Source organism: Heterocephalus glaber, unplaced genomic scaffold (genome assembly GCF_053883595.1).
Source record: "Heterocephalus glaber isolate CG9 unplaced genomic scaffold, H.glaber_assembly_v1.0 deba00001600, whole genome shotgun sequence".
NCBI classification, from domain to species: Eukaryota; Metazoa; Chordata; class Mammalia; order Rodentia; family Bathyergidae; genus Heterocephalus; species Heterocephalus glaber.
The window spans coordinates 33,194,952-33,216,154 of record NW_028258372.1 but is presented as its reverse complement, the minus strand read 5'-3'; the positions used below and the strand labels follow the sequence as shown (position 1 = coordinate 33,216,154).

Below are 21,203 nucleotides of genomic sequence, written 5' to 3'. Positions count from 1 at the left end.
ATTACTTAGCCATTTCATGGTAAAATTCAACAAAACTGTGCATAGAAACAAAGAGCTTTATAGAAAGTTTAACGTTAACCGGGTAGATTTTTGTTTCCTTGTTAAAATTTATAGCTTGACATTTATACAGGTGTATATTGGGGCCAGCAGGAAATAATTTAATTTTTCTAAGGAGTTTTGTGGTGGTTTCATTGCACTTTCTGGGATGGTAAATGGAGCTTTGATGCCAACTCTCTTGCTGAGTTTAAGTTTTTCCCTGTGGTTCACACTACAAGGAGCCATCCTGTCAGAGAAAATCAGGAATGACTGACTACAGAGCCATACCTGATAATGAAATATGTGACATGATTTGCCAGATATGCCTGAATTTTTAAGAATATTGGATTCCACCATTATTTGATTTTTAGGTTAGGAGAAGACAAGAGCTTTTACAACTAAATGATTAAACATTATCTTGATCTAGTAGAGCATCTATAATAAAATTGTATAGACTGAATGGCTTATGAAGACCAGAAATTTAATTCTTACAGTTCTAGGGGCTGGGAAGTACAAGAGCAAGGACCCAGCTGAGCACGCGTCTGGTGAGGTGTGCTGATTCTTAGAAGGTCATCCTCTCACTGAATCTCACATGAGAAGGGCCAGGCAGGGGTCTTTTTATAAGGTGACCTCTTGTCCTAATCACCCTCCAAAAGCCCCACCTCCAAATACCATTACTTTGTGGATTGCACTTATGATTTTTTTTTTGGTTGAAGTCACAAACTTTCAGTTTATAGTAACTACTTTTTATTTGTCAATAATGACCACAAAGATTTCCATACATAGTTTTGTTATATATGGTTGTAATGAATTTGAATATAGTAACTGCTGCTCTTGATCATGTCAATATTCATGTCAGTAGTTTATTATTATTAAAAAAAACTGTGTTGTGCCTGTAGAAATTTTAGACATCAGAGAATTGATAATCAAAAATCTACATTGTAACCCAGGAGTATTTAATTTTACATTTAAATTTACCTTTTGTTCTCTGCCTGTCACAATAAAGATCTTCCCAATAAAATGCCCATAATTTCCCAAACCTCAAACTTATAAAATAAGTAAACACATGATTGGGAAATTAAAAGGAAACTGAGTTTTTTTCTGTATTTGATTCCTATTTTTCTGTATTTAACTCAGTTCATCATTTGACAAGCATATTCTTAAAATTATATATCTTGGCTATTTTAGAAAATAATTAAGTGACAAACAAAGATGAAAATGTAGGGCCATCAAACATTTTTTCCAGCAAAATATAAAGTCAGGGAAATTAAGGTAACTCTGTGTTTAACATTCACTAACAGGTACAGTTCGCCCTGAATTCTAATCTTATGTTCCTGGCAAATAAAACAAAAATAACAGTATGTTGAGTTATATAGTAACTATTGTCTAATATATAAAAGAATATATGTTTGTCCTGAAAAAACATTTGTTCTTCCTGGTCAGTTATTAAATGATAAGCATAAGAGATTTTTAGTTATGATGAACAGTATCTAGCATCAATCAGAGTTTCCCAAGATGCAAGTGTCATTGAAATTACTTTTCTTAGGTAAATATTCTATTTTTAAAACAACAACAAAAAAACACAGAAAAAAAGGGAACATCAATTTATTCTTAGCCCAATGAAGACACTGTGAAGATAGGAACATTCTATTCTTACTGATTGTTTAAAAATAGAGTGAGACCTTAGTGAAGTCAGTGGAATGACAATCTGCTCATACATTCTATCGTCTTTCTTAAACCTCAGGTGGTTCCAAAAAACCCAAGTTTTGAAATTCAAATAACTCACCACTGCCTCAATGCCAATTTTACCTTACTTGAATTAAAGACAAACATTTAGGAGGTGGAAACTTCCTTCCATCATTAGAATTGAGGAGTCAGATATATTTTTGCTTAGGTGTCTATCAGATCCTCTTCATCCTGCGTACTTCAAAAGCTGTCTACGTCTCTCTAAATATTGAAAGTTTATTCCAAGGAGGTAGTGTTTGGACTGGGGGACATTGGACACAGCTGAGAAATGTGACTACAACACTGAATTCTAAGCGCTAAATGAAAAGATGTATTCTGTATACTTTATCCTTCAGCAGCAAATTGGAGGTCTTCCCTAGAAAATCTGCTCAAGCCAAGTAGAAAGGCCTAAAAACAGACATGGAGAATATTAAAACCCCCAAACCTCGAATTTTCTAATCCAGTCAGTCTAATATATAGTCTAATATATAAAAGCATGTAAGTCCATCCTATAAGATATTTGTTTTAACTGGTCATTTATTAAAAAATGAGTATAAGAGATTTTAGAATCCTTTAATCCCCATAAATCTACCACAAAGATCTCTCTCAAAAGTCCCAATTTATTAGTTCCTTATCTTAAATATGAAAATAACTAAAATATTCCTACTATCTCAAGAAAGATTCTAATATGAAATACAGATACCAAAATAAAGGATCAGGAAGAAAAAAAATATTTGTAGGAAAGAGATTGCTGAGGGAGAACAAATTTAAAAACACAAAATATGCATCCACTCCTAGCTATTTACCCCAAAGAAATGTATACATATTTATATTAGTATCATTGCTAGTAATAGCTCAACATTGAAAACACTCTAATGCCCTTTAATCTGTGAACAAAATTGTGACAAAAACGTGACCATTCTTATAAAGGAATGCTATTTAGGAACAGAAATAAACTGCTTATATGCGCTGTAATTTGGATGAACCTCAAAAACATTATACTAAATGAAAGACACAAGAGACCATGTATTATATGATTTCATTCATATGAACTGCCCATAAAAAGCACCTATGTAGATAGATATCAGCAGTAAATTAGTGATTGTGTAAAGCAGAGGGAAGTTGGCAGAATGGAGATTAAATTGATGGCTACGTGAGAATTATCTGGCTGACTAGAGTAATCTCAAACTGATTTACAGTGATGGTTTGCACAATTTGTTGGGTTGACTAAAATAATTTTGAATTTAACACTTGGAATGGGTGAATTATATAATATGTCAAATATGTATTAGTCAAGTTATATAAAAAAGCTATAATTAATACTAATGAATATCTGAGATATTACAAGGATGAAAAAATAGGAGGCAGAGGGGAGGCTGCTCAGGTCCTGGTGGAGGGGAAGGTGAAAGAGTGACAGAAGGAGCTGGGAAGGAGGTAAACCCTTCCAGGCTCTGCCCCCAGTGACCCACCTCCTAATAGCAGGTCACCTATAAAGTCTGTAATCCAAAAGGTTTTCACAAACCCTATCTATGACCTAATGAGGCTTTGGGGAGGACATGTAGATATCAACCATAACTGCTTGCAAATGGGAGCACCACCAAATGCCTATAACAATGAATTAAAATAGACTCATGTAGAGGCATAGTGCATAAAATTTCAGAACATTAAAGGAATGGAGAAGATTTTAAAAGCTTCCAGCAAAATGAGGGTGGAGACTGCGGATACAGGTCATATTCAAAGCTAGCATTTGGACTTTTCAACAGCAATACTGCAAGCCAAAAGGAAATGGAAAAATATCCCCCAGATTTGGAAGGAAGCATCTGAGGCAAGATTCCTGCTCAGCCAAAGCTATCAAAATTATTTAAGAGTAGAAGAAATCATTTTTCAAATATGAATAGTCTCTAGAATAGTTAATGACCTTAATAAGAACTGTGAATAAAGATCTGTGGAGGAAAATATGTTCTCCTTTGTCTCCTAAGAGGAACGTGAGTCCTTCTGCTTCCTGTACTTTGTTTTTCAAACCAAAAGAATCTAATGTCTTAAAATTTTTTTTACATGGAAACATAGAGAGAGTGGCAGTGATGTTTTAAAAACAGTTCTTAAATCCAAAACTAAAAGGTTACTAAGGTCATTACTAAGGTCATTTGGTATTAAAACTTGATTTGAACTGTATGAGATTATTTGTGTTTACATATTCAATTTGTAGGGAACATTTATACTTGTTATTGCAGCGACATTAATGTTTTTATTCTAAAATACCACCCAGTCCACACTGGGGGTATTATCTACCATACAGCATAAGATGTAATATTATCTTTTTAAAGTTAGAAAAATCCTGAATAAATAAATATACACTTCTCTGTTTTTTGATAAGAAAAAGTAAAACTTCATTCAGTTCCTCTTTTCCAGTGCACTGAAAATTTCATCTCTTGAAATATGTATGCTATCATCCATGAAAATTTTACTAAAGAGAAAGAAGTCATTTTAAAGCATATTAAACTGCTAACATTTTAATAATGGAATATATTATCCTGATTGTTGGTCACCATTGTAGTCAATAAATTCTGTAGCTTTCAAAAATGTGCATAGTGGAATAATAACTGATTTTGCCATCTCTCTACGATAAAAAAGAAAGTAGCATTTTACACATATGATTAAAATAATTGCAAACGTTTATAAAATCTCATTAATAAATTTATTTTAATAATGATTAAGATATAATATTTTCAAAAATTCTAGCTGAATGTTCTCTGCTGTTATTCTCTCAAACATTTATTCTATAATGCTACATACTGGGAATTCTGGGGTAAATAACTCCAAGTTGCCCCAAATCAAAAGTTTATCATGCATTTCTGGTATTTTTAGAAATAGTTATATTTAGTTTCATTTTATATTTTTTAGTAATACTAAATAAGGAGTTAGACTTGAGTTACATTATACCAATGTAATTGAACATTTTATTTATTTCCATTTTTTAAAATTAATATATTATTTCTTAGAACTGAAATGAGATAGCATTTTTACAAAGCATAAATACTGTAATATTGCAAGTTTATTGGAAAAATCAAGTTTTAAACACTATAACCATTAAGAAAATTCAGAATATTCTTTTCAACTTAATTACATTTGTCTGTAAGAGAAAACATCAATATTAATATATCTGAAATTAAAAATACTAGTACAAATATTAATACCAGTAATGACTGAATACAGAAAATTATGTCAAATATTTCTTTATGAATGTAGTAGCTTCATACGCTATGAGTTATTTTACTATCTTCTACTAGCATTCATTTTCCTACCACACTTAGAAAGATGATTTTACACACAAAAAAATCTGAAAATAACAAATATTTGGTAAGCATTAAATCTAATAGTTTATTATTTTTGCTCACTTTTGTTCAAGATCTCAATAATAAATAAACACATTAAATTAAAAGTGGAAGGTAGGTACATGTCGAATTTTGTCCCTGTTGCTGATTGTCTCATGTATGCATTGTTTAGTCATTGTTTAAATGGTATTCTATGTGCTTCTTTTTCCCTTCCCTTTGTGTCAGTCTCGAGAAATAACATCACAAGTAAGTACTTTCTGTTTGTCTCCTTTACTTCAAATGGTGTATTGTTAGAATTAAAACTATTAAAGGAACAGAATAATTATGATTGAATTTAGTATTTCATGTTTTAAAAAGAAAATAAATGAAATAAATTATGCTAAAATGTTTACACAGGTTTTCTTTCAAGTTAGTATATTTATATTTTCAAAAAAGATTACGAATTAATGCTATCATTTGTCTTCAAATTGTGTTTATGTGTTAACCCGTAAGTTATCAGTATGTGAAACACAAATTCTTTAGTAAATATAAAGTAATGAACAATACATATTTAAAATTCAAAAACTTCAGTTATTTAATTTATTACATTCATTGTTTGTGCTATATGAATAACATATATCCATCTTTGAAATTTTCAGTGCTAATATAAACTAAATTTAAGAAATAATTGATGCTTCTGAAAAATTGGTAATACCAAAAAATGAAACCATGTTAGTCATTTCTCCTGATAAATGCTATTTCAAAGATTAAGGTTTACTCACCTTTCAATATTTTTGTGCTAATTAGAGCTAATAATGAGAGATATTTTAAGGTATGATTTTTTAAAAGTGGTTTAAAAACTAGTTTTCTTTTGTCTTTTAAATGCTTTAAATAGATACTTCACCAACTGTACTGCAAAACACACATATGTGTGCTGGTGAATATAAAGGCCTATGGACTCCAGGTTGATATATTTCAGTGGCTGTTTTATCTGACTGGAGTGTATTAGTAATAGTCTTAAGAATATACATGCAATAAGAGAACTTACATCCACTCTTTGAAGAAATTTTAAGTACATAATGCATGTTTATTAACTGTAGTTATCAGGATGTACATTACATCTCCAGAATTCATTCATCGTATAAAACTAAAAGTACATGTTTGACCAACATTTTCCCTTCTACCTCCATCTCTCGACTCCTGCAAAGCACTCTTCTAATCTTTCTCTATGAGTTCAAACTTTTCAAGAAGAAAACAACATGGTTAAACCAGGATGACATTATGCCAAGTAAAATAAGCCAAACACAGAAAGCAGATATTATTACTTATTTTAAAAGAGCAAACTAAGACTTAGTCAAGCTACCTTGACTGAGATGAAAAACATAGGACCCAGATTTAAAATTGATCACTGCCTAACACGAGAGTATGTTTTTAGTCTCTAGACTTCACCCCTAGGTTCTGGCCAACCCTCTATTCTCTGTCATTAGTTTGGAAGACAGCAAATGCTCTTAGAATTGACATGGCCATAGATCCTTGCACCGTAAGTATATGTTTACAAAAGATGTGCTTATATTCTTTTGCTCTTTTTCTACACATTACCTCCAAACACCTACTGATTGCTTCTTCCGATTTCAACAATTTCTTCTATGTTAATGGGTACAAATTTGTGTTTGAGCCCAAGTTCTTCTAAATCCTTAACATGAATTACAAACCCCCGATCTTTAAAGATCCTGTCTGCCTTTCATCTATCAGAAATACAAATAATTTTTTTTAGTAACATTAGGCACCAGATACACTCATTTAAGTGCCTGGAATGACAGTAGACAAAAGATTTCTTAGAAAGCTGACATGAAGACTTCATTTCTGTCCTTAGATTTAATCAACTTTGGGTGAATTTAGTGTGTCAGAATTCTCCTCTGCAGTATCGTCCATAAAGCAACCTGATTGATGATCGTATTCCCTTCTTTATTCACATGATGAAGACTCTTTAGTGTATGTTCCATGTGTACTATTTCAAGTCAGACTTCTCAGTGTATTTTAAACTACTCTATGCCCTAGCAATTCTTTTTCTTTCTTTTTTTTTTTTTTTTTTTGGTACTGGGGATCTAACTCGGGCCCTTGCGCTTGCGCAGCAGGCGGTGAAACCACTGAACTAAATCCCCGGCCCTCCTAGCAATTCTTTTGGTACGGCGGGGCGGGGGGGGGGGGGGGGGATCGAAATCAGGACCTTGCGCTTTCGAGGGGAGGCAGGCGGTGGAACCACTGAGCTAAATCCCCGGCTGCCCTAGCTGTTCTTTACCAATACTTCTATTACTGTTCCTGGCATTTACCTAGTGAGGCTTTTATTCTGACCGGTAAACCCTGCTTTTGAGACAAGACACTCTGGGTTTAAATCTTTGCTGCTTGTCTTACTAGCAGTGTGTGAATTCAGGTAATGTTCAACGTGTAGCAGAGTGAAGATCAAGTAGTGAACACATTATCATTTCCCAAACAAGGGAAAGGAAAAAAATGTGATGTGAATTTTTGAGAGTTAAAGGTATGCAATTCTGTGACAAAGTTCATGGAGTAATACTGCTTTTCTGTAGTTGTGTTTTGCGGATACATTGTTTCTGACTGGATGACACTGCCTCCAAAATGTTTATGCCGATACATTTGAATTTATAAAGTTAATATTCCTACAGTTTAGATAAATATCTTGTTACATATTGGTCAGAGTTTATGTATAATTTTGTCATACTTTATCTCTTAAGAAATTTGTTTTCTTGAATTTTTTTTCTCCTTAGTTTATACTTACTTTTCCTAATATTTTTCTAGCTGTACCGATTTTTAATTGTTTTCATTTCCAATGTCAGGAAAGGACTTCTTACTTTTATTATTTATTTTGATTCAGTAAGAATCTCAATGACACATTGATTAACAGGAGACAATTTAAAAGCATCCAATCTGTACGTATTAGATTTAACTTTGTATACATGGATTTTTTCCCACTTACCATCCTTCCTAGTAGGCAGATCATTCTTGCCCTTGACACTGCCACACGAGGTAAATTAAGCTTTTAGCTAGAGCTCCCGTCAAATAAGCACTAGGATGTGTCAATAAAATGGAAAATTATTTACCTCTTAATTTTTTGTTCATTTAAAAATTTTTTATTAGTATGTTTTTGTAGTACCTAATGATTGCATTCATCATAGGGACTGATACATATACACATATTATAAAGTTTATCTATGTCACTAGGGCTTTGTAAGTGAGTGGTGATCCATTAACAATTGTATACTTACATCAACACTATTATTTTAGGTAGATTCTTTAAATAAGAATATAAATATTCATATCTTCTACCTTGTATTATCAGGTCGATTCCTTAAAGCATTAAATTTAATATAGAAATTTTCTTTCTACATACTCCTTATCCATCAATTCCCAAATGTTGGAAAGGATAAGGGGATTGTATATATGTATTTGTCTTTGTGCCTGTGTATAAAATACTTGGGTCATGGAAGGGGAGGTGCTACAGTCACGTAGAATCACTACATTACACTTAAAAACTTTGTGTTTGGGTCCCTTCATCTGAATTATAATGTGCTGGAAATGAAACAGTGATAACCCTCTCTACCTACTCCAGTGTGTAGGGTTTATACACACATAAATTCATGTTGAAGCTATTGATTTAGGCTATATATTTCTGTAATTCTAGAAAATAACAAAGGAAAATTTTACTGGGAAGATAATGGAGCTGACACTGAAATCCTGATTTTAATAATGTAATCCATTTGACTATCTTTATGGGTATGTTGAACTTTGTACAATGCTCCTGTATTTTTTATGTTGTTTGTTTGTAATTTAATTTTGGACAGTAAAGCTATTCATGTGTGTAACTATATTCTTTACATACATGTATTATATGATATGGTTGATGTACATAAATCTAAGCATGTATACCTTAAAAAATTTTGAATAGCAAGCAAATATGTCCTTACCTGTACTGATTGCTTTACATAAAATGAATCATTTGATATGAGAACACATTCTGATGGTTTTATTATAGAACAAAAATTTTGGTTGGGATAGACTTAAACATTGATCTATCAGACACATATTAACTTGAATCACTGCAGTCAATCTGAAATTTTTAAATGGGTGACAACATCTGAAAACAGAAAAGAAAGTACCTATAAATGTACAGTGATAATAATTTTTGCTGATGATGATGTCCCTTAAGTAAGTTACTATTTTAAGGAGAAAAGAATTGTTCTACATTCAGAGATGATAAAATTTTTCTGTACAGTAAAAGAAGACAGATCATTTGAATTCACAAGAAAGACAGCTATAAAATATTGTTAGTGGCACAAGTAGAGTCAAATGATATTAAACCTTGGTATAATTTAAGTATTTTCATTAAATATTTAAAATATATGTTTGAATAAGACAACTCAGAGTTATAAATACTTAAGAATATTAAACTTTGAATATTTCAAATTCTTATGTAGAAAATTCACTTTTTACCAGTAACTTGTATGACATACTTGTATAAATGGAAGGTAGGTGATCTATATCTAAAACCTTCCAGCATATTATTAGTAGTATAGATATTTGTAAGGAAAAGAAAACTATAGTAAGAACTACTTGATAATGGCCATTATCCATTCCATCCAGTGAAAAATACTTCTTCTGTAGCATTTCCATTATAATCAATTTTTCTCTATATTTCTAATTCTTTCCTATTTATTGCTTCTAAACTGAGAATATTAGATGTAAAAGTTGAAATTAAGTACTTACTTCTAAACTTTGCCTACTTTTTCATTATTTATACAATATGACTTTCCCAACGGCTCAATAAACACTGAATTCAGTTACAGTCATCCTTCTCAACACAGAGTCATTCTTTCCACTCCACCTAAACCTATATGAACTCTATCTTTGTACAATTTTATTTGTACCAACTTTGTTGGTAACTTTGACACTTAACTAGTCTTACAATTAGTACTTATGTAAATGTTTATGGGCATATGCTTTATGTTTCTTCACAAATTATAAGCTGCTAGGTGGATGGGAGTGCATAGAATTCAGAGGAGAGTTGCTGTGATCACTCTACAGAGGCTATATAGATGGCTAATCCAAAATTTGGTTCTCATGGTGAGCCTGGTGATACCATCTATGCACCAAGAAGGCTTGATGAGACTTTTTGGAGAGAACATGCCCAGAAATGATTTTGGAGGACAAAAAAGGTCAACAGGTTTAGCCTATATGAATGTTAGGTTTCATATGCATGGGAAGTGGGTAATTTTTCATATTCACAGAGAGTATGAAAGAAATGAGCTCCTGACATATCTCATCGAACTTGCCAAGATATAGAGTAGAAGAGATTTGAAAGCTGTCAGCAAGAAAACATCAAATATGGACCGATAATTTGTTATAATTAACTCCTAATATTTGACTGGTGACTTAAATATACCTTGCTCCAGTTCAAATTTATTTAAATTATATAGTAATATATCAAGGCTTGGAGCCTGTGGTTGGTAGAGAGATGGAAGTTCTTTTGAATACTTTGTCCAATAGTCCAGTATTGAATATGTTGAAAAAGTGAAATTAGTTATGTCTTGGTCACTTTTAATGATGTCTGAAAATTTGAAGGGAAGAAAGAATGCTTTCATGAGTCTTGTATTGCAGATTTAATACATAAAGAGACATAAGTAATGTTGAAAAAATATATATGGCAAGAGATTTAAGAGATTTGCAGGTATCTTACCTTACAGAGGGCAATCTGTTTGCTGACACTGGCTAGACTAAATAGCCATAGCTATTTTTATAAACCATATAAAAATAGCCCCAACAGATATAAAATGTACAAATGAAACCTATTATTATCCAGGGTATCTTGGAATAAGGTAATTCTCTGAAGTTTGACCAATTTACAATGATCTTGTAGTCTATCAGTAGGGATATCTTAAGGAATAAAAAGTAGCAGTTCTCTGATATAATCCATCCAATTAAGTGTTGGTACTGTTTCCAATATACTGCTCACTTGATTTATCAAGAGGCTCCCTAAGGTATACAGGGAAACTATGATAAACTGGACTGTTCCATAACTGTGGTATCAGACAAGAAGCCCTTCTGCAGGAGTAATATACCAAAGGGTTAGTTTTGTTTTCATTTTATCAGGATAATTCTGCCAAACATGCAGGGTGTTCCCTCTATGATCTAAAACAAGATGAGTCACTTGGTGTATACAAGTAGAATCATCCTTGAAGGACTTAACAGTTCTGAAACATTTAACAGGTCTGAAAGACAAAAGGTCTTTCAATTCTATTTTATTAAACTGAATATCAGTACCCAAAATTTGATTTAATTTAATTTTCACTGGATCAGAACACCCATACCTATTATGAGATGTTTTAGAACAATGACTGTCATGACAATGAGAAATTTAGGCAAGTAATTGTCCTGGATAATCAAGATGAGTCATATCTATTGGTCCTCTATATTTGCAAAGCACCATCCCAACAAAAATATATAAGGTACCTTAATTTTAGTGCAGTTCCAAACTCAAGTTTACTTTTTTTAAAAGTTGGTGAGGGTCTCCAATCAAAACTGTCATTTGAACCCCAACTTTATCCAGGATTCTGAAGGTTGGGCAATTGGTATACAACAGGAAACAATACAGCAAGTTATTGTCATAAGTCAATTTATATTGTACAGACACAGATACACCCAGCTCCCTTTTATCATTTTATGTTATAAATTCTTTCAGCAAATTGAGAATTTCCAAGTGGGACAACAACACTCCATTTTTTGTCTACTGTTATGTATTCATTTTGTTGTTAGTGTCTTTGTTGCAGTTACTATTTGCTGCTGTGTATAGTTTGAGGCAATCTTCTGTGTTCATATTTATAAGCCTCCAGTAAAGATTCTCAAATCAGTACTATCAGAATCATAGGCTTCCTTAATAGCAATGGTTGCTTTATCAGGTTTTAAGTACCCTATGCTTAAATTGAGTCCAAATTAATACCTTGACTTTTAAAGTTGTAGATATGAAATGGTGAGTTAGTAAAGGTTACATCTTCCATAAATAAACTTTATTCTCATAGAATTATAGATGGAACTGAAAGATAGCTAAGAGATCATACATAGGAAATGCATCCTAATGCAATGTAACTAACTTGATATTTTCTATCTTGGCTTAGATCATAAACCATATAAATATATCAAACTGAGTTTTGGGGAATTGGTGAAATATATTTTGGTTAAGGTTTTATAATAAAAATATTCCAGTGCACAAAGAACCAGTAGCCATGGTACACGTGCCTTTAAATTTAGATAATCTGTCCAATATTCTTTTTTATTTTTATTACTGTAGTACGTATTTGTAATATGTAATGATTACATTCATCATGGGGAGTTGATGCATGTACATATCATATCTTATTTCTTTTTTCACTTATCCTTCTCTGTCTCCCACTTCTCTCCATCATTTCATTTATTCTCATCATTTAACGCCTTAATAGAAAACAGTAATTCTTATGAAATGTTAATCTAATACATCTACAGTCATTTTATTTTCTTCTTAGCAACAGTAATGAATGTCTTCAATCATAAATCAGATAGGATCACATTAAAGTATTATGATATCTATAAAACTATTTTAAGAATGTACAAACTATTTCAAAAACAAAAAACTATTGTTTAGAAAGTCATGAATGCATATTATAAATAGTCACTTTCAAACTAGTCGTTGATTTATTTTAAAATACCACTTTCTGGCATACATTGTACAGTAATCTATGACATGAATAACTTGGCAATAAAAACTGAAAGGAAGTTGAATTGAATTATTTTGACTGGTGTGTACCTGTATGTAAAGTATCAGAGAGACCAACGAATATATTTTGTGAATCTGACGTTTTCTTCCTTATGATAGCAATAAAGTAATCCAGCTATGTTAGACATAAGTAATATTTTATTATTTAGAAAGATTAGCTCTTACTCTTGGAAAGAGATACTTTCAGCTTTCTTTCAATTATGTTAAGTTTAATAAATACTTGGAAAAGAATATACCTTTTAAAAAGTGTTAATATTTTAAATTTGTAATAAAATTTTGAAATAGCTATATGAATTTTTCATTTCCAAATTTAGCAATAATATTTATGCATAGTCTCCAAATATGTATATAGACATATATATTCCTAGAAGCAGTTCATAAAATATATAAATATATTTCTTTCATTACCATTAAATTTTGATTTTTCAAGTTAATGATTATATTATGCTCTGATAATAAAAAATTTGAAAAGGCAAACTAAGTCTTCTCAGTATTCATAGAAATAGTAAAGAACAATTTATAGAAACAGTGCAGAATAATAAACATCTAATTTTGATTTAAATAAATTTTATCTTCTTCGGATCCATTAAACTTTAACCAAAAAACTTTTTTTCCCAAGAATTTGGTTATAGCGTTCTGATGTCTTATGAAATACAATCAGTGAAAGAGAAAATTGCACCAAAATACAAGTCATTATTTCTTTTTTGAATACCCACTTTTCACTTTCACATACTTCTCATCATTGTTTTTTCTTTTCTTCCTTTTACTGTTCTTTCATGCAAGGTCTTGAGTGATACTATTAAGCAACATTTATCGAGTATTTTGTAAGTCAAGCACCTTATCATGCACTTTGCGTACATCATCACTGCTATCCTCAGGACAAACTGGAAGCAAGGTTTTAATTTAATGGCCATTTTTTCAGATAGGCAGATTAAAATAATCTTAGAGAATTGAAATAGTATAACCAAAAATGCAAATCTTTCAAGTGGAAAAACTAGTATTATCTGATGCTAAAACCCTCACATTTAACGAATCATTTTGACTTTCAGCTCAGGACAGTATTGCATTCCCCACGCTATTCTATTTCTATTGGATCTTGATGCTGTGTTTGAAATCCAATGGAGTTAAAACCAAAATAAAAATGACATCGGAAATTTAAGTTATAAATCAGCCTCCTTTAAAATACATTCGTATACATTCAGCATGTTATGGATAATAACTCTTACTTGTAAATATTAATATTATTATATGTGGAAGTTAAGGATGACTCATCTTCCTTATTTATTGATGTATATATGAAGTTTTACAGGACTTCCATAGATTAGAAGAGAGTATTACTATGGTCATTTGAAGGGTGTTATGAAGGTTTGTTGTATAAATAGAGCTGGGAAACATTTAGGATTCAAATTTGAGTATCTTAAAATACAAAAATTCTATGCTCTATTCATTGCATGATGTTGGAAGAATGGAAGGCAAATTCCAAACATATGAAAAACAATACGTGAATTTTGGTTTTAGATTTCTTAAAATTAATTCACAAATTCTTCTCATTCTTTCTCAACAGTTAAAGTGGAATTTACACAGAAATGTTACTTATTTTATAAAATAATTGAAAAATAAAGGACTCATGATTTTTCATGACTTTTACATGTATCAAATGATAATCTATTGATGAATGCCATTTTAATATTACTTCACTAATGTCAACATTAACTTCAGGTCATGTTTTATATATGTTCTTTATGTAACGCCTGATAAACATGACCAGGTGAAGCATTCACAAAGTAAAATTTTTGAAATATTGCTTGAAAGGGAAGTAGATCCTCACCTTTTTCCCTGAATATTTATTATCTTCATATTCCACAGCTTGAACTATGAATTTAACATCTTGGACATTTGGTCTTGATAGATTACTATCTTCACATTGCTAGGAAATCAAATAATTACATTTAGTTACTTATGACTATAGATAATGGCAAAAAGATTACTTCAAATAAAATTTAAGATTATAATTCTATAACATGAGCGAACACGAATGAAATGAGTGAATTAATATATTTTTATTTCTACTAAAGGTATACATAAATCACTGAACATTCTTCACTGATAATAGATGTTACTCAAGAGCTAATCCTCTACTTCCACAGAAAATTTTCAATATATTAATGAATAAATGAGACTAGAGTAACTTCAGCTCTATAAAGATATTTGTTATTGCAAAATTATAGTGTTTAAAATTTATCCTTTCTGTATTAAGTTCTGATAGATAAAAATATAGTTTCTAACTTTTTAAATCAAATAATCTGTTATCATGGAGATAAGGACATTAAATTAATATTGAAGTCTATCTAATATAATATTCTGCTGTAACAGAAATAAAAATGAGTATTTGCCTGAGTTTAAGTGTGCAATAATTGCCTGGCTTGTTACTGAGAGTTGTACATAAGGTATTGACCAAGCCTCCATAATTTATATTCACTTTTAAAGAATTTTATTGGATCTACTCCCTGACCTTACATAAATTGGTAATTTAAATTCTATTACTGTGAAAGCCAGCAATGCATGCATGTTACAGCTGAACTTCAAGCTTCCATCCATAGAAGGAAAGTGGTTATGAAATTAATGATTGGTGCCCTTAAGTATGTACAGTAGAACTCAGAAAGCTGTTTCTTTGCATGTGCATGTTTAGAAAGTAAGATTTTCTGCTCTGATGGGTGTTGCATTTCACGACTTCCTGGTAAGAACAATATTATTGAAACAATAAACATATTTGTAAAGAGCTTCTAATCAGAGGAGAGATTCTTCTTGCAAAAACTAGATTCTGTAGTAAAACTTAGACTTTATGAGTTTGTTCGTTGATTTCCTCTCCTATGAAGAATAGCCTGGTTTCATTTTTAGTTGTGATTCTACAATTTGTTTTATAACACCTTTTAAATTAGAATAGTTCCTGAAATATTTTGATATCTTAATCTGAAAAGCATTTTATGTGGTCTACTATGAGTGCATGAATTAGAAATGCTTTTTTCCTTTTTTCTGATATGTGAGAGAGTCAAAAAAATTAGTCACATTTTACAGAGTGCATTCCAGTGTCACATTTAGAAAGAGGAATGATATAAAACCTTTAAAATATCATTAATTCCAAAAAATTTCTTCATAATAGGTGTTTAAATTGCATGAAAAATACTTATATTTAGAAAACAACAGCATGGATTTTATTTGAATGAAGTTAAAAATGTCTACTCTTTTTTTATGTTTCAAACATTCATACTAGTAGACATTTGTTTTTAAATTCCTATATGTAAAAAATTAAATATTTTCCTAAAAACTTCTACAAAAAGATGTAAACATTTTATTTGGTTCATATATACATGTTCAGTTAGGTATAGATCCTATAATATTTTTAGTAGTATTCGATTAGAATTGAAGATTATGATTTTGCTCTTTCTATGGAAACTCCCGTGAGTAGATACACAACTCTGACGAGAGTTTGCAAATGAAAATTTCAACTCTGAGCTATGATTGTTCCTAAAGTATTAAGTATTAATTTCTATTCTCTTTCAAGTCTCAAATATCTATCAGTGTGGAAGAGTGGGAAGATACCAAAGACTCCAAAGACCAAGGGCAGCACCGTAGCAATCACCGCAACTCAACCTCCAGCGACCAGTCAGACCATCCCCTGCTGCGGAGAAAGAGCATGCAGTGGGCCCGAAGACTGAGCAGAAAAGGCCCCAAACACTCTGGTAAAACAGCTGAAAAAATAACCCAGCAGCGACTCAACCTCTACAGGAGGTCAGAAAGACAAGAGCTTGCTGAACTTGTGAAAAATAGAATGAAACACTTGGGTCTTTCTACAGTGGGATATGGTATGCTCTTTAAAACTACTGTATCTATGGTTTGTGATTTCTTGCCATTGGTATTTATAGAGTTGGCTCTGATATAGTAAAGAATTGCAATTTTTTGGTTTCACAGGTCAATTTGTAGGGACTAATCACACGTATCTAATCTCCTATGGAAAATGGAAATGATAGTAATGAAAATAAAATTCTAAAATGTTTAAACATTTATTTAGTACTTAAGCCCTTGAGGCACTATTCTAAACTCATTACACGAATTATCTCACAAAAATTATTTTCACAAAAATTCTGAACCGGATTTTGTGCTCTCATTTTAGAGGTAAAGAAACTAAACCAAATAACTTTATATTTAGCTTGTTTATAGCGGAGATTTATATCTAGGTCTATCAAGCTCCAAAGACTCTCTTATACACAGAGACACACAGACACACATACACATGCTACACACACACACACACACACACACACACACCACATAGAGCTTGATATACAATGAATTTGAGGCATAAGCAAGCAACTAATGATACTATATAGGCAAGCAACTAATGATACCAGGCATGGATGAAACATAATCTTCCTACAAATAGTGTTTGATTTCTTGTGATAAAGAAACGGAGTCCTTAAGAAGCTTTAATTTTCAAGCTCAAATACTGCTTAATTTCATATAGTGTGTCCTGTCAATAATTTTTTAAGTTCATATGTTGATCTGTAATTAACATAAAGACTATATTGAAAGTGTTAATAATTAATAAAAAAACTTTAAATATATCATTATCACTGTACAAATTTTATTTTAAAAGAAATGTTATTAACTCAGTAAAATCCAATTACATATGTATGAATGTATATATTATAGAAAAATCCAATTAATACATATATATATATATATATATTTGTCTTGGGTAAGTTAGGATGTAAGGTACTGTATCATGCAGTCATGCAGGTTAAGGATAAAATAGAATGCATTCTATATTTACTCTCATCTCATTATTTTTAACTTGAGATAATGTTCATAGGGAGAAATTTTAATCATTAAATTGGATTCTAAGGGAACTTATCTTTGTTTCTTTGAACAAGGAAAAAATATATATTTACAGAGTACTTACACTTATGCCAAGAACCATACCCATACATATTTTCTCATTACACCTTATAACTGATTAGTTAGAGGTTTCTCACTGTATTCTTAAATGATTTTACTATTAGAGGTTAAAGACCTTGGTCAAAGACATACAGGTGAAATGTGTTAGAGTCAATATTTCGTATGTACTTAAAGTCTGTAATTATAAAATGTCACTAAAATGTAGAAGCAATTCATCTGTGACTAGTAATTTTAATATAACCACAGTAAATGTAATGCCTTCCATTAAGTAGTAAGTTTTAAAAAATCCTCATTTTTGAAATTGACTAATGGCTATTTCCCAATTCAAAAACATGAAGTTTGACTAAAACCTTTCATTTGAGTGTTAGTTATTACTAACACACAAATGAGAAATTCTAGCAAATGCTCGTTCAGCCATGTTCCAATTGTCTTTCAAAATATTTAACCCCATGCTGATTCTATAAGCAATGTTGACTCTGAGAGACATAAAAATGCATGAACTGACTTTCTTGGGAGAATCATTAGAGAAATGTTATGTCTTTACAGTTAGTTATCTGTATGATTCAGTGCTGTTATAATTTGTTAATGTGATACATTAATCCTTATAGAATGGGAAAAAAGGTTCTGTCTACCTATTTTCTCTCTATTTCATTTTTTTCTTTCTTATTCTCTCTCTACTTTATCCATCTATAAATGTATCAATCTATTCTACAACCATGCACTGAGCACCTAATTACACAGTGGTTATGAAAGCAGGATTTGAAATCTAATCTAGTTATAGGCTTCTGGACTTCTCCATTGATTTCTAATTCCCAGTAACTTATTCACTGAACAGTTAATTTGGCTGTGCTTTTGGTACAATGTCTATTCTGATGAGACCTCCATATTTATAAAACTCATATTCCAGTACCAGGCCAGTAGTTGATTCAGTTACTTAACCTCTGGGAAGCTGTCTTTTTGTCTATGAAATGGAAATATCAGTGTTTTTATGATTGATTTGTTGAAAGTTACAACTGAGATAATGAGTAACAAAATGCTTAGTCCATTATCTGGCATTCACTAAATACCATAGATACCCTGACAATTTGTTTAACTACTGTTGTATGTCTTACTTTATGCACTACGAAAGTAACAGTTTTAACTCACCTAAACAATTAAGAGTTTCTTCTTTGGGTGGCTTTGAGTTAATCATGACTCATAGTGTGATTTATTCTGAGTAATTCTGCCTGCTCTGAGAGCATGAAACAGACTGCTTCCACTCTCTGGATAAGGGATGTAAAGGAGAGGGATGACACTCGAGGACTGTGGTTTTGGCAACTGAGTGTATAATGGTGACATTCACAGAGACAAATACTTTGGGGTAAAGATAATGCCTTTAATCTGAGTACATAAAAGATTTATAGAGGGTGATTCTTTGTGAGGATCTGGATTTTTTCCATTTAATGTTTAATAAAAAGAAATGAGGTGCGTGCTTAGAGTTGGGTCTTCAGTCACCAGCATATAGATTTTAATTAAAGCTGTAGGAATAAATGAAATAATTGCCACATGAGTGATTATAAGGAAATCTCAAACACTCGTATTTCTGAAATATTGAGGAAATAATTGTTAAATGAACAAACAAAGGACAGCTTAAGTGTCTAAAGGTGTGTTACCCAAAATATATGCCATAGCATGATAGTATACAGAAAACTTGCTACATATTTTATCATGGCATTGAGTGTTTTGTACCTTGAGGTCTGGCTTGTTCACAGACAGTTCTTAGACTGATTACATTTAGGTACAAGCAGTTTTGCATATTATTCAAAATGCTGTACAGATATTATGTCCTATGTCTTCAATGACAAAAAATGTAGTATTGGACTAGAGCAATAGAAAAACTAAAGAAGAGAGAGAGAGAGACTAATTTATTGTGCCAAATCATTTTGAGAGTACAATGATACGTCATTGATGACTTTGATAAGGACAGTATCACTAATGTGTGAGAAAGCCAGATTTTGGTATCTTGAAGAGTCATATTAGGTAAGGATTTAGATATACTAGATTTAAATCTGTTTGTAAAAATTATTATTGACTATACAGAGCAGAAAAACTAAAAGCTAGTGAGACTTAAACAAGGATGAAGATTTTATTTCTTTTGTAGATCAAAGTATTTGAAATAATTCTGGGATGGTAGGACCTAAAAATAATCAGAATTCAGTCTTCTGTCTTGTTATTCCATTGTGCTTCTTTTGTCAGAGCCATATCATGGTACAAAAATGAATGCTGAACCTCTATTTTGTCCACATTCCACCCAAAAGGAAGGAAGAAAAGACAAGAACCTTCCCTTCAACTAAAATATATTTCCAAATAGTGGTATTTTTACTATATCTCATTTGCAAATGTGGCCATTCATCTTGCTATGCTGCCTTGATTGGATTAAGAAATATCTAGAAAATTAGTAAAGCATACTTTTGGCGCATCTGCATGTGTCCTGCAAGCATGAACTTGGGTACTACATGGGAATCCTTGGCTCCTTTCCCCTCATCCACTGTTCCTTGCTCTGGTTTCTGTTTGCCATGAACTAAGCAGCTTTGATCTGTCATGCCTTCCACCATGATGTTCTTTCCTTGAAGCAGGCTGACTATATGCACTAAAACCTCTAAATGTAAGCCAAATTAAGCTCTTCTCCTTTAAGTGTGGGTGGCACATATTGTGTACAATTGACAAAAAATCTGACTAATGCAGCAAGAATTTATGTTTTATGGTTAGTAGTTCAAATCTATATTAAGAAGGATAAGAATAATGGAAGTCAAGTAATAACTGTCAGTCTCCACCACAGTTGATATTTTTTTGGAGAAATTTCATTGTGAAGAGGAAATGATAGGAAGAGAGATAACTGAATGGAAAATGGAGTAGGAGAAGGGGCTTTTTTATTTTTGAATATCAGAGAGATATGTGCAAGTTTAAATACTGAGGTTGAGCTATCCATGAAGAATTGAAAATGAAGGAAAGTGAACGTAGTTGAGAGATCTTTGCTTGAAAATTATGAATGCACAACCAGATGCATATATAAACATGTATTTTGACAGGAATTTTAGTGAATTTATATTATGTTAAGAGGTAAAATCATCTGGTAAGAATGGCAAAAGTAGCTCAGGTATTTTTTCTGTGGCAGACTACCCAAATATTTTGATTTAGTTAATATATAAAATTTCAGACATAAATAAAAGTAGATTAGAACCTAATTTCCTGTAATAGCCTGCTTCTGAACCTACCAATATTGTACTTCAGAACTTCTAACTTGTGGGCCATCTTTTTCACATACATTCCCACCTATTCCATTGCCCCACATACTAATTTAGGTAAATTTCAGACAT

The 21,203-nt window shown here is 31.6% G+C and overlaps 1 protein-coding gene across 8 annotated transcripts in view; it reads left to right on the top strand.

Annotated features, from left to right (window-relative positions):
• Positions 1-21,203, top strand: part of Kcnt2 (potassium sodium-activated channel subfamily T member 2) — a 394,041-nt gene that overhangs the window by 337,155 nt on the left and 35,683 nt on the right. For 5 of the 8 annotated variants that reach the window (XM_087193836.1, XM_087193837.1, XM_087193838.1 and 2 more), the window contains 2 exons: positions 5,319-5,339; positions 16,454-16,754. In XM_087193836.1, coding sequence (XP_087049962.1) covers positions 5,319-5,339; positions 16,454-16,754 — 322 coding nt within the window. The remainder of the gene's footprint in view (positions 1-5,318; positions 5,340-16,453; positions 16,755-21,203) is intronic. The other 3 variants (XM_087193839.1, XM_087193833.1, XM_087193835.1) reach the window with 1 other exon arrangement.